This window comes from Anas platyrhynchos, chromosome 22 (genome assembly GCF_047663525.1).
Source record: "Anas platyrhynchos isolate ZD024472 breed Pekin duck chromosome 22, IASCAAS_PekinDuck_T2T, whole genome shotgun sequence".
Lineage (NCBI taxonomy): Eukaryota > Metazoa > Chordata > Aves > Anseriformes > Anatidae > Anas > Anas platyrhynchos.
This window is the reverse complement of record NC_092608.1, coordinates 5,245,619-5,259,253: the sequence shown is the minus strand read 5'-3', so window position 1 is coordinate 5,259,253 and position 13,635 is coordinate 5,245,619. Positions and strand designations below refer to the sequence as shown.

Sequence of the window (13,635 nt, the reverse complement as noted above, 5' to 3'; positions counted from 1 at the left end):
TTGAGGGAGCAGCATAAAGAGGATTCTGACCAAAGCACCAGGATTAATATTTCTACTCCTACACGAAGTGCTGTAAACATTCAGGTTATGGAATTTAACATTTGAAAGGCTTCACAGCTGTCTCCCACCAGAAGCCAGGCTGCTGGGGATGACAACAGTAGAAAAGAACATCTTTACTGATTAACGCTATTCCCATATAACACAGGTAGCCCACGTTGCCTTGATATATCAATGAAGTCAATAGTTACTTAGTAAATTTAGAGAAGTTTTAAATATCTGGATAGTTACCAGGCAAAAGAAATAGACAGCTGCAATTTGAGTGAGGATACTGGGCAGCCTAAATACCCAGTTTAGGTAGAGAAATTTTTCTACCAAGTGACACAATTGCTCTGTTTGATTACCTGAAGTTATCAGTGTTACCTGCTGGCCAGCTCTCCTGTAGGCCCTTCTGGCTCCTGCCCCATCCTTAGGTGCAGTGAAAGAAGCAGAAGAGTTGCACAAAGAATATCTATTGTAGCTTTATTTACATATCATGGAAACACACATGCAACATGTCACAGGATTTACTACAACGGAACAGCCTGTTCCTATCTCCTGTTACCAAAAACTTTATTTTTGGCTCACTAGGAAAACTATCACTTCCCCAGAAAGCTCCTAAAAATTATCATTAAAAATAACAGACTCGGCAGGATAACTAATGAGTGAGAGCTGCAGGCTGGGATGTCACATCCTTGCAGAAACCAGGTTGTTCTGCGGGAGCAGGAGAGGCAGGAAGGGATAGGAGTGGATAGTCCCAAAGAAGACAGGTAGGAAGTGGTAGTGTGTAACTGCTAGGAAATATCTGCCTGTAGCAGTGAACAAAGGAGGGAGCAAGAGCAATGTCAGAGGGTCCCCTCTCACCCAGGCAGTCAGCTTCCTGCTGATCCATCTTCATCTCCCATTTTTGTTTCCTCCTGGAGGCTACAAGCTTCCTATCCTCTACAAACCTCCAATCCTTAAGGAGCATCTACGTTTCTTCTCAAACAACAGCTGAAAGGTAAGGCATAAGCTTTACCTCTTCCCCTTGACCTGAAGAATCTTCCATATCTTGACTCTTTTGAGAGGAGGAGATGAAACTGCAGAACCTTTCCCTGCCAGGGCCAGAGTGGCAGGCAGGATCACCTCCAGCCAACTGGGAAAGGGGGACCCAGGTCAAGGCCAGGTATGTGCTGAGGGAAGGGAGGGGAAATACAGTCCTGGTATGGGAAAGGCTGAGACCACTCTATTTATGATTAACACCAGCCTTGTTGGAGCCTGTCCTGCAGCTTCAGTCATTTCCTTGACTTTCTCTCTAATCCCCGCTGCTAGGTATAAGCGGTTGGACCCCAGCTACTGACCGTCCAGGCAGGAGACACATCCCACCCTCCTAAACATTAATGAACGATCCCTGCTCTCCGTTGGCTGACTCGGGCTCCACACAGCGCCCTTTCCTCCGGGTCACTCGTCGGTTCCGGTGGAATTTGGCGTAACAGCGTAGCCCTGTAGGAAAAAAACAAGCATGGTGAGCAGGAGGGACTGAGGCTTGTTACGGCAGTAACATCAGTTAGCTCTCAGCTTTGGTTCGTGACAAAACTTCCTGCAGTGGGCACAGCCCCAGGCCTGGGAAGCCTGGGTTGTGTCAAATGAGGTGGCAGAGGAATGGTTCACATGGGCAGGGCAGATTAATTCCTTGGCCCCGCTATTTATCCTGCTTGGCTCACTGCTCTGGTTCGGGATTCATTGGCTCTGGCAGAAGGTTACACTGGCTTTTTGAAATACCAATGAATTATCCCAATTGTTTCCAGTGATTTTATGGAAGCCCTGCTTGGTTTCCCTCTATTACTTCCCATTACTGTCTAAGTGATCTCTCCAGTGGGAAATTACCATAGACTTAATGTGCAGCAGCAGTGGCTGGGAAGCTCCCTTTGCTATTTGTTTCTCTGAAGCTTCGGGAGAGGAGGGAAGAGACTGAAGCACTGGGAGGTCTGATCCAAAGCTCATCTCCTTCAATTTCTATACTATGGATGCTAGAAGTGATGGGTCTGAAGGAAGCCATGCGAGATATCTTTGATGAATACTTCTGGGGGAATTATTTGTTAAACCAAAACCAAACATCAGTACATAGTTTCCCATGGCAGTGGAAGGCAATGGGAGCCTCTGGTCAGGCTAACTCATTTTTTTTCCTGGTACTGATATATCTTTGTGGTACCTATTATCTGCCTTTGTTACAACAGAATGCATAGATAGGGGGGCCAGACAGACTATGCGCAAGTAACTTCTATGAAAGCCTTGATTTTCGGTAGTCCAGGATCTGATCACTGCGGTTCTTGCCAAGAACCGAGTTATCATACCAAAAACTGCAACTCTCTTTACTTCCAGAGCAGACAGCAACAGTGCCAGCACCTCCAGAGAGGGGAAAGCTGGTGATTTATAGCTTCTGTAATAAGACAGCCCATAAACTGTCCTTGAGTACTTGTACACAGGAGACCCATCTGATGTCACAGGTCACTGAGCTGCCTTTTGGAGTGCATGCCCTGGGCTATGTTGAGATCAGGCTACCTTCAAGTTGGGTTTCTGCCCCTCATTACCAATCCCCCCAGGGCAGTTAGGCTTCCCAGAAAGAGAGCACACAAGATCAGAGCTCTGGCTCTTATCTAAGCATCTTGGCTGTCTTATCTGGACCTTCTGTCTCTGGGGATCTTTTTAGTGCTACAGAAGATTCACATTTGTCATCAACTTACAGCTAACATAAAAATAAAGCAGGGCCAGAGGCAGCACTCATTAGGCTCGCAGAAACACTTTCCTAGGCTAATCTATCAGAATATCTTCTGATGAGGACCTTCAAGTGTTGCATGACATGCCCAAGGTGAAGACAATCATTTAACATTACAGCTCCACGAAATCAGTTGGTTTAACTGGATTAAGAAGTAGGTGAATGACCTGGTCAAAGTCACTAGGTACTTAAGACAGGTCACAAAACTTGGCAGCCGGTGTTCTGGCAGACAAGACCCCGTGCCTGGAGCTGATCCTGAACATGTTCAAACTAAAAGAGTGCTTTCCAACATCTTCATAATGTAACTGTCTACTAAGGGCTGCTGTGGATTCTCCAGAAACAGTTTTAAGAAGCAGAAATCCGTGTCCTGCCCACACCTCCTAAATTACTACAGTTTCAGTTGAAATTAAGTCAGAAAAGCCATAGTAAGAATAAACTCGTGTGAAACAAGGATAGTAAGACAGTTTCATAGCATGAGAGACTTCAAAGCCCCATTGAGGTGTTAATATACAACGGCTTCTTCTGTTAGATAGGTTTGCAGATATCAGGATTCTTTTTTTCCAAGAGAGAAAACAAGATATCCTAGATGACTCACTGGTCATGTTGTGAGTCAGTGGCAGGGAAAGGCTAAGAACAGCAGAGCTGGCTCCTATTTTTGCCTGGAGACCACTATTCCCAGACAACTTGGCCAACTACTAAGCCAGCTGGAAGTGGGGGAATAAGAAGCTGAACTCACCTTCTGTGCACATGCAGTCATCGTAGCATTTGTTGTTAAGGCCTCGATTGTGTGGTTTGCAGAGGTGCTCACGCAAGTCACAGCAAGAGCCTGCAACACGGGAGCAAAGGTCAGGATAGCTGGTTTACTCACCTGTAAACTATACCATCCACGACAGCTGTCTTACAGACATCATCTGTTCCTGCAACACACCCACAGAGCCTTTGCCCTCTGGGCATACCACTTTCTAACAGTATTAAAAATCAGGTTACTTATATCAGAACCTGGGCTGGATTTCAAACAATTTAGTGTTTGGAGAAATGGCTATCAGGCTGATCCCCACCTGGGAGGCAGTCCAGGTGATGGTCACACGGCTCTCCTTCTGACGACACGGTTTCATTTCCACTGCTGGGGCTCTTACTGCGGCGTTTCTCTATGGAAAAGAATTGATGCTGGTAGAAAATTTCACACTAGTGTTTTTATTTTGGAGGCTACATCATTCTAGGGTGAGAACAGCCTTAAACTTCAGGAATCTGAACCCTAAACCTTTATAGTTTAGTCTTCTCCCCGCTTCTCAACCCTCTATTTAACCATTTTTCCTTTGCCCTCAAACTGTTCATCCAAAACAATAAGCATGCTGAAACAAAACACAAAATACAATCAGCATTATGCTTTTTTGCTCTTTTCCTGCCTCTATGATCTGATATCCTTCAGCAATTCACCTTCTGTGAACACTAACCATAGGCAAAGACTTACAGAATGACTTCTGGGAAAGAGGATGGGGAGCTCAGCAATGTAAGTTTAGCACCTTTCTTTTTAGCTGATGGCCACATTTCTGGTTTGAGGTCCTCATAGTCTGTCCAGTCAAAGAGTGCCATATCTAAGGTGGGCATCACATCCCCATCTTGCCTGAGCCGGGCCTGCAAACCACAAGAAACCAAGGAGACAGTGGATTACACTTCTGTAGTGACACGGAAGCATTTGCAAATTTTCCCTGTGCTTTCAGACCTTAATGAGGTTTCATAATTCTCCAGCCCTCACCCCCACCTCATCCCCTGCGGACTCTTAGCATCTCATTTTTCAGAAGAAAGGAGCTTTCTCTTGTTCCAGCTGAAACCAAGAGGGAAGCTTCCACTGCTTATACATGAGGAAGAAAAGCCACAAGCAGCATTAGAACATGCTGCCTCTCCTGCTGAGTGCTACTACTGCCTTTCCACTCCTTAAAGCTGAATGAAGATGGCTAGCTAAGGGAGAGAGAGGGCCTGGAAGAGAAGTGACTGTAGGAACTGTTCATGTTGTGCTTAGATGTCTCCAAGACAGAGTGCTGCCTCTGAGGCATGGTGTTAGGCAAGCACTTACCTCTAACTGAAAAATAAGAAACTGGACCTTAGCTGTAGGAGATTTCTGTCTGCATCAGAGGTACAGTGCAGTTACCCATTGTCTCTTTACCTGTGACCGTGGTGACGTGGCTGGAAGAACAGGAGGCTCATCTGTTGAAACGACTAGCTCCAGGGCAGTGAAGAGCAGCGTGGTGGGAGTCAGACTTGTAGCGTCCTCTGCCTGGAGGTTTTGAAACTGTTCTTCAAAGCTTTCAGGCTTCTTGTACAAGGAGCTTGGCCCAGCATCAGGAGTCTTCCCTGCAGAGGACAACAGGCACAGCAGCATTAGTTTGCTCACCCCTCTCCTCTCTGCGTGCCATGGAAAATTTTGAGTCAAAGGAATCCAGACTTCATCCAACCACTGCCTGGTTTTCTACCAGCCTGATCTGCTGTTGAGACCAGTGTAAAGCAGAGTCATGTGCTATTGAAGTGAAAGATCAGGCCTACAGTAGATGCACCTTGATTCTTACATGCTGAAATCAGACATATCTTCAAGAAAGTGCAGGTATATATATTTCTTACTTAAGAATTGATGGATTTCTTCCTAAGGAAAATGAGAATCTTCAAAATTTCTTGAAGCTATAAGCGTAGCATGTCAATTGTTTTAAGAACAATCCCTGTTGTCTGGTCCTGGGAATACAAAATGCACCTGTTTAACCATTTTTAAACCAATGGTTTAAACTTTTGCAAATTCCTGTAAACACATTCTTACTTCATTTTAAGAGTGGGTTCTTTCTGTCTAGCTCAAGTTGGAACCTACCTAACTTGAAATAAGAATAACCTTACAGCTTGATCCATGCTTTTGCAAAGTATTAATTTTAATATAGACCTTAACTTACACCTAAATATACAACTAGATATGAGGCCTGTTTTGTAGTCTGCAAATATTGCTTTGAACCAGCTTTGTTGCGTGCTCTTATATATTGCTTAATGTGAGTTGTTTAGCCAGTCCCCTGAGAAAACAATAGAGCTCTTCTTGCTGATGCAGGGAGGGGTGATAGCTGGAAGGCAGGGACACTGACACCCAACTTGTCAAATGGTGTGGACTGACACAGATTGCCTGGCTTTAATTGAACTAAAGATTTACCACACTGAGTACACCATACCGCAGAGACGCACACCCACAACTTGACCTGTGAAGGAAAGCAGTCCCGGTCAAAAACTTTTAGCAACATTTTCGGCCATATTTTAACATAATTACTGCAATTTCACATGTGCAAAAGCTGTATTTTTTATAGTTCAGCAGAAGCACAGAAGAATACAAGCTGTGATGAAAAGAAATTGATCTTCAAGCTAGGCGGTTTTTTGTTGCTGTTCTAATTATTTCTAGTTCTGGTCATGTTTCGAAGTCAGTGGAGAGACTGAGCATGGCTTGGAGATGTTTCTTCATAAATTGAACCACTTGATTAAAAGCCAACTAAACAAAGCAGGCCACCCCAAACCGACCCCCCCAGTCCTAGGAGCTTTCAGAGCTCTCCCCTGTAAGGCAAACCAGGTCATTTTCAGAAAATTGCAGCCAGCAGTAAAAACCTCCAGTTCTAGACTTCCCTCTTTTCTTGTGCCTCTTTTGTTTGGCCGATTTCTCCCCCAAGCAGGCACGCACCCCACACCCTCTGCACACCCATGTGGCTCTACCACAGCCCCAGCTTCTTGCCCTCACACAGCTGAGGCTCATTTCATGCGACCCAACAACCTCAGCTTCCCTGCGAGCTCAAATACCTCTGTGGTGTTTCAGCCTGTCCCTGCGGCTGTGTCGCCGGTGTTCTCTGCTCTGCTTCTTCCCTCTCTCAGACCCAGGGGACTGGTTCTCCCTCTCAGGATGTGGGAACTCAAAACCCAGGAACACATCCTTGTCCTGTTTCAGGGCTGCTGGCTGTCCTGGTGCTGGTTCTTCCACGGCTGAAGCTCCGCTACCCGGCCTGAGGGCCTCCTCCACAGCCAGCTGCCCTCTAGGAGGCATGGCGTGGGCCCTCTCTTTCTTGGCCAGGCCATGCTTGTGGTGGTGCCCGCTTCTGGGCTGCTGCAGCCACATCTCTTGGTTTTGAAGGTGGTTGTTGTTCTCTGGAACATTTTTTAGCTTCGTGCCAGGGTCCAAGGAGACCGCAACGCTGATGTCAGAAAGAACCAGCACACACAGGAGAAGAAAAGCGGAGAAGAAGGTGGAAGAAGTTGCCATAATCCTGGGTGCTCTGCCTCACCTGTAATTAAAACAAACAACAACAAAACACATTAAGCAACCAGCTTCTGTGAAGGCAACCAAGAATCAAACCTAGGTTAACTTAGATGACAACACTTAAGGTGTCCAGAGCTGGCAGAGAGGTTTTCCCTCCTCCGTTATCTCCTCTCCCAGCCCTGTTTACAGCAGCTGAGACACACGTGCAAGGCCTGCAGGGCTGAGAGGTCCCAGTTTCATGTGCAAATGAGGGCCATCAATCAGCAGGACATCTCCCTTTGATGGCTGACGAGCTCCCCTAACCTCCCATTCACAGCCTGCCATCTGAGGGGCTGCTCCTGCAGGCCTCAGCCCCCGAGCTGCCTGTACAGCACCAGCTGTCAGGCTGGGCCAGTTTGGTGCCAGGTTGGCATCCTGGGGCTGGCTGGCACCAGGTCTCCCCCCTCAGCTGGTTTCCTTTCGATGAAGATGTCAAGATGAACAGAACCGGAGACAGTTGGTGGCCTCGCAGGACCAGCAACAGCCCTGAGCAGCCTGAGACGGAGAGGCGTGATGCGCACACATACTGCTGCAGGCTGCCTGAAAACGGTCAAGGGAAGAAAAAAAACTGCAAATTTTGTGCTGATATCTCAGTGGAGCAGAAGAACAAATTTGCTGTCAGCAGAGCAGCGGATGCTGGTCAAGGGGAAGGAAAGCAGGCTGAATTTTCTTCAGCTTGTCCTGCTTCCCTCCCTGGCCCTGCACAAATCCCTTCACCTCACCCACCAGGTGAGGCTCTGACTGGGAGGGTAACCAAAATCCAAAGAGCACTGAGACCAAGTCTCAGCACAGTGGCTAGAGAATTCTCATTGACTCTGCTTCACTGGAATATTTTCAAGGGTCTTTCTTCATCCCTGTGTTTGTGTTATGAGACATGGCTTTGGGATATTGCACAAGTTAGAAACTTCTCTAATTTGGTCATTCTTCCCTGCCCTTTCCCGCAAATAACTCAGCATTTTTAGTGAGCCTTTCACTTTCAGGTAGCTTTCTTGGACTGTCCCCCTCAGTCTGGGCAGCACGAAGGCATGCTTAGAGCCAGAGATCCCCGTAACACTCAGAAAAGCAATCCTTTGCTTACCCTGAGAAATAATGTCACAAAGCTCTTCACAGCCCCAGCTGCTCACTCAATCCCCTCCTCCAACCTTTCCTTCTCTTTGACCAGCCATTGTCACTTGTGTCACCTGTGAAGAGGAATATCCTTCAAAGCCCATCTCAGTGTCTTTTTGTGGAGCTGACAGGAATCACCCTAAGAATGACCTCAGTCCTTCCTTTCCCTTTTTCTTTCAACCCATGAGGTGCATCTGAAGCATTTTGAGTCATTGGAGCCTCTGCCATCATTGCAGCCCCAGCTTCATGGAGCATCTGGAGGGCTTAGAGATGTCTCCATCCTCTTAACCAAAAAGACTGCTCACTCATCCACCAGCAGATTCTGCCTTTACAAGATGCATCTCTGCTTAGAGACTGGGAGCAAAATTTCAGTCCAGACCTCCCCGGAAAGAGAGAGGCAGAGCCTGAAGAGCAGATCCGTCCACTGGCCACAAAAGACAACAAACTGCTAGTTGAGGGCTGATTTGGGAGGTGCCGAGTAGCTCAGTTCCAGAAGATATAACACTAAAAAATGACATTTTATTGGCAGCTACCTGAGACAAAGGAAAACCAGACAGACAGCTAAATCTATTAGCAGAGCACTTGGAAGTTCCTGCTTCAAAACCAGTGTAACAAATAGCAGCCAAGCAAAACCCAAGCTCTGCATCCACATTTTTTTTTTCCCTCCAAGGATTTTCTCTTCAAGAACCAGAGCATACCAGCTGGATCGAGGCATCACACACAACAACTCAAAGAGCTGGAAACAGCATCTTCCCTCTCCATCTATAGGCAAAGTGCCAACAGGAGAGAACAAGTGCGAAGAAAATGCGAGGCAGGTGCCTCCAATCTCAGGCACACAGACACGGCCCCTTTGAAGACGAACCTGACAGACACATTAGCAGCAGATCCTAGTTTCCAGCAGGAGCCAGAGAACAGCTAGATGCTGCAGGGCAGTTAAACAGAAGGCCTGCTTCAAAGTGCAGGGGGCATTCGTTTAAGCTGCTCAGCTGGCCTGTTGGCATGACACAGCAGGAAAGTGCAGCCGGAGCACACGGGTTGCCTCAGCTCTGCGCTGGCTCAGAGGACAGGCTAACACGATGCACGGCTGTCGCTGGGAATGCTGCATTAATAATGCACATAAATGACTAATAACGCATTAATAATGCACCTGGACTGCACTTTTGTCAGGGGAGCCCTGAGCTGTTTGCCCAACCAAAATGGACCAGTTTTGGTACCTTCTATTAATGCAGCCTGTGCCAGAGGGACAGAAGTCCCAGCCTTCTCATAAGCAGGTGTTTCTATGCTGTCATTTATCTGTAACTGCAGAAACCTCTTCCTACCTCCTCAGTTTTTCTTGCCCTTAAAAAGGCTGTAAAATTCACACTTCCACAGGACAGCTAGATGACAAAACAACATCCCTGGTTCCTCTCCTCAGTGCTCTGGTCCCTCAGTTTCTAAGTACTAAAGCAAACTCCACCCTGTCCTCTCTCAGGAATGCAGTGCACAAAAGATGTCAGTGCTAGCCCAGGACTTCTCACAGCAACGTTCTCACTGTGCTGATGCACCTTTTCTATAAAAGGTGAAATTCTGCCCTGAGTGAGGCATTTGTCAGGAGGAAAGGAGGAAAAATGTCTGCTCTTGTAAGGAGATGCCTTTCCCAAATTGCTCTAAACCAAACATACATTGTACCAAATCCCAAAATCATCCTCTTAGGGATAGTGTATTAATAAAGGAAATAGCCAACGTACTAACCTGCTCCTGCAGCTCTCCACAACACCAGACCTGCACCCTCTTTACTTAACCCAGCACTTTGCACTTCCTTTATATGCCCTCAGGATTACGAACCACCTGCTCCTTGAGGTAGCAAATCTGCCTACTAGCAAGGAAATGTGTAAAGCAAAGATAAGGGCTTAGAGCTACCTGGGGTGCAGGCTCAGGGCTGATGAATGAGTTGCAGTGCTGTCTCTCAGCCAATACTTCTGATCTATTTTGGGTTAGTAGTGGATAGTCACAACCCTGTAAGGGAAATTAAGTTTTTTTGCATCTCGGGTAATTTTCCCCGTGGGCAGTTTCCTTCTGTGGACTCACTGATATAATTGATGTTACTCTGCTCTCTGCTTGTAATCCTGCAAGGCAGCCAGGGACTGAATGGGTACCCAGAAACTTGGCCATGTTTTCTCCCTGTAAACAGAGCTTTGTCACCTTGCTGTGGAAGCAGGCTCTGCTGCTGCTGCTGTATTTGTTTTGTATTTGACGAAGTGCTAACATCAGATCATCATGTATAAATCTGACTTAAAACAAGGTACCTGACAGTCCTGACTTTAACCTTTCACATACATCCTTCATGTCACACCGAAGATGAACAACACACTTGCACACAGAAATAGAGAATACGGAGATCCTTTATCACCACAGATGATGCAGTTTCTATGCTTCAGACGAACCCAAGCATATACTCTGGGCCAGATTTCTCTTTGGCTCTGATAACCTCAGACTTTGGCAGGAGTGCTTAAAGATTTCCTGGACTCCAGATAACCCCAAGCTGTAGCAATAGACAAAGTGTATGTGCATCTACATGGGTGTTGTGTGTATGTGCGTGTGTGGCACAGATGACAGACAATAAAGCCAGCTTCGTGTGCCAGGCTCTCTGTAAATAAGAAGCCATAGGGTGATGGATGGGCTTGGGAAGGCCTGGAGCAGAATGGAAGGGGTAGGCTCTATGGTGGCTGACATGCAGAGAGCTGGCTGGAGCCAGGAGGATGGCATTGTGCAGATAAATGAGATTTCACTTCCCTGCTGGGTCTCTTTCCATCTGTTTTTCTGTTTCTGGAGGCAAATGCTGAGAAGCTTCATACATAATCTGCCAGAAGACCCTCCCATTTCCAAGGGACCCCCCCCAGTTTTCTAGGGTCTCCAAAAGCAGACAGGAAATTTTATATGCATCCTTCCCTTTTCTTCCCCCAGGTAAAGATATCGCTTTCTTTATCTCCAACATTTCTTGCACACTCACTTTGTAAAGGATATTTTTTTTTCTGCTGCCTCAGACATATTTGGGATGATGGAACAGCAAAGTCCCCAGATCACAGATCTCCAGTCCTTTTCATTCCCTTTTCAGAGCTATCCTCCTCCTTTCTTAGGTTGCCTGTATCCATTGTCACCTTTCCTCCCCACCCTGCCTTTCATACTTAACTGATTCCAGTTTCCTTGTCCCTCGTGACTGCGCTTGGTGTGAGAGACTTTCCTTCTGCAGATATTTAGGCTCAGCTACTTGAATCCCACCATCACCTTTTGAAATGTTTTCATTTTGCTGGTTTTCTCTCACTTTTTGCCATCACTGCACAGCACCCTGCTGTAGAAAGGGCTAAATTCAGGTTTATTCCATGCACTAACAGCACAAGAGACAGGACACAGGCTCAAGCTTGCAGGGGTTAAGCAGTAGCTGTAGTTATCCCTGTGCCTCCACCAAACATCTCCCCAAGGCAGCCCGTATCCAGTGCCCACTTGAAACGTGGCTCATTCCCCATTAGTTGGTGGGCTGGGACTGGGACTCCCTTTTTGCTGCCACACTGGCCCAGGTGCTCCTGTCCTCTCACTGCTCAGCTCTGGCTGGCAGACCATGCTCTGCCCTCCTGACTCCCGAGCACCAAAGTGGCTTATTCACGCAGCACAGCCCAGGAAATGCCCTCTCCTGCAGCCCAGACCTGTGAGGAAGCTGGCAGCGTTACACCAGCCACTAAGTCACCCTAAGCTCTAGCTCCCTAGCTCTGATGATCGCTGGACACCTTGCAAATCCAACAACTCACTGCATGCCTCTCACCTTGAGCCGCAGCTGTGCCACCCTTTCTCCTGTGCCTGCCCTGGCCCACATGGAGCGCTTCCCCGCTCGCAGCTCAGTGCTCGGACAGGGAGGGCGCAGCCTCCGGGGACAGAGCAGCCCAGCAAGCCACTGTTTTGAAGTGGAAGAGAGGCACACGAATGAATATGCAGTACCCTCTGCTCTGCTTCCCTCGGGGACTTCACAGAGTGGCTGACACAGCCATCACAGGCAACCTGCTATCAACCAGAGGCTCCTCTACCCAATAATGAGATTAAAATAGCAATGAGGCTGAGATTAGCATCCAAGATATAGTCGCTTGCTGTCAGCGCGGCAGAGAAGACTCTCCGGCTTAATGCACAATGCCTAGTGACAAATGAGACACAGTCAATAGCAAAGGTCACTGCTCACCCGGCTGGAAAGCACCCGCCAGTGTGACGGGGAGGAGAGGGGCAGGTTTGGCCCAGTCCTCACCGTGGGGAGCGGTGGACGCGTCCCCAAGTGGCAGAACAGTTAGACTGTGCTTTCAACATTGTTCCTTGTGTGTCGTTCTCACTTTGAACCAAAACATGTAGGATTAATGCCTCCTTCTGCAAGGGAGAGGAGATGGAAATACAAAACCATTTCCATTAAATCCTCCGGTTGACGGAAGACTTCAGGTGTGAATTGGATAAATGTCACTTAAATCCTACATGATGAATTACCGGCTGTAATAAGCCATTAACGGAAGCCAAATTGATTTAATTCAGAAACGAGATCTCACTTTTATCACCAGAGGAAGAGCGGAGAACAAACCCGTGGGCACTCAGGGGCTCGGCGCGCAGTTTTGCAGACACAATGACGGGGGAAAAGCTTCCCTCACCCCTCGGCCACTTTGCTCAGCTCCGAACCAGGACGTACCCCCGGGGAGCTCAGCACCCACCTAGGCAAACGGCGGTGCCTCTGGTGCCAGGGCAGGGACCAGCCGTGTCCCAGCCGTGCCGGGAGGGAGGCGCACGGCGCTGCGCATCCTGCGCCCCGAGGGCGAGCGAAGCAGCGGGACAGTGAGCACCGGGAGGCTGCTGCCCGGCACGGCGACAATAGGCACATCCGAAGGGACCTCGCACCTCGGGAGGGTGCCCGGTTGTCCCCCAACCCCCCGGCTCCCAGCCCCGCGCGATGCCGCCGCCACCCGAGGCACCGCGAGCATCCCGGCGGCGGGGATGGGGATCCCCGACCCCCCGGCCTTTGTCTCCTCCGGGGCGCACGGAAAGTGGGGACGTGCCGCCCTCCCCTCGCCCCCCATCCCTGAGAAAGCAACGGGGAAAAAAAAACAAAAAAAAAAAAAGAAAAAGCTCGGGGGAGCATGGAGCATGCAGCCCGCTGCCTACCTGTCCGCAGCTCCTGGCGTGCGCCGAGCCCGGCAGGCAGGGCAGGGCCGGCAGGGGCTGTGCGTGCAGCGGGAGGGGAGGGGAGAGGGTCTGCGGGGGGGGGCAGGGGGTGTGCAAAGCCGGCAGGAGGAGGAGGAGGAGGAGGAGGAGACGATGGAGATGGGGGGGAGGCAGTGGGGGAATGCGCGGAGGAAGCGGGGACGCCGGGAATCCCGGGGGAGCGGGGTGCAGGGGGGGGTGCGCGGTGCGGGGGCCATGGTGCGAGGGA

At 48.7% G+C, this 13,635-nt stretch overlaps 1 protein-coding gene across 4 annotated transcripts; it reads right to left on the bottom strand.

Moving 5' to 3' along the window:
- Positions 1-505: 505 nt before the first annotated feature.
- DRAXIN (dorsal inhibitory axon guidance protein) lies at positions 506-13,523 on the bottom strand. Of its 4 annotated transcripts, none has more exons than XM_027443083.3 (7): positions 13,368-13,523; positions 6,605-7,083; positions 4,956-5,143; positions 4,315-4,426; positions 3,850-3,939; positions 3,528-3,617; positions 506-1,518 (listed from the first exon to the last, which is right to left on the bottom strand). In XM_027443083.3, exons 2-7 carry the CDS (start codon positions 7,059-7,061, stop codon positions 1,406-1,408), a joined length of 1,050 nt encoding a protein of 349 aa, XP_027298884.3. In that variant the 5' UTR covers positions 7,062-7,083; positions 13,368-13,523; the 3' UTR covers positions 506-1,405. The 4 variants fall into 4 exon arrangements, with proteins under 4 accessions (XP_027298884.3, XP_071883078.1, XP_012956665.3 ...); XM_072026977.1 differs by lacking the exon at positions 13,368-13,523 and adding an exon at positions 12,001-12,128; XM_013101211.5 differs by lacking the exon at positions 13,368-13,523 and adding an exon at positions 9,936-10,057.
- Between the last annotated feature and the right edge of the window lie 112 nt (positions 13,524-13,635).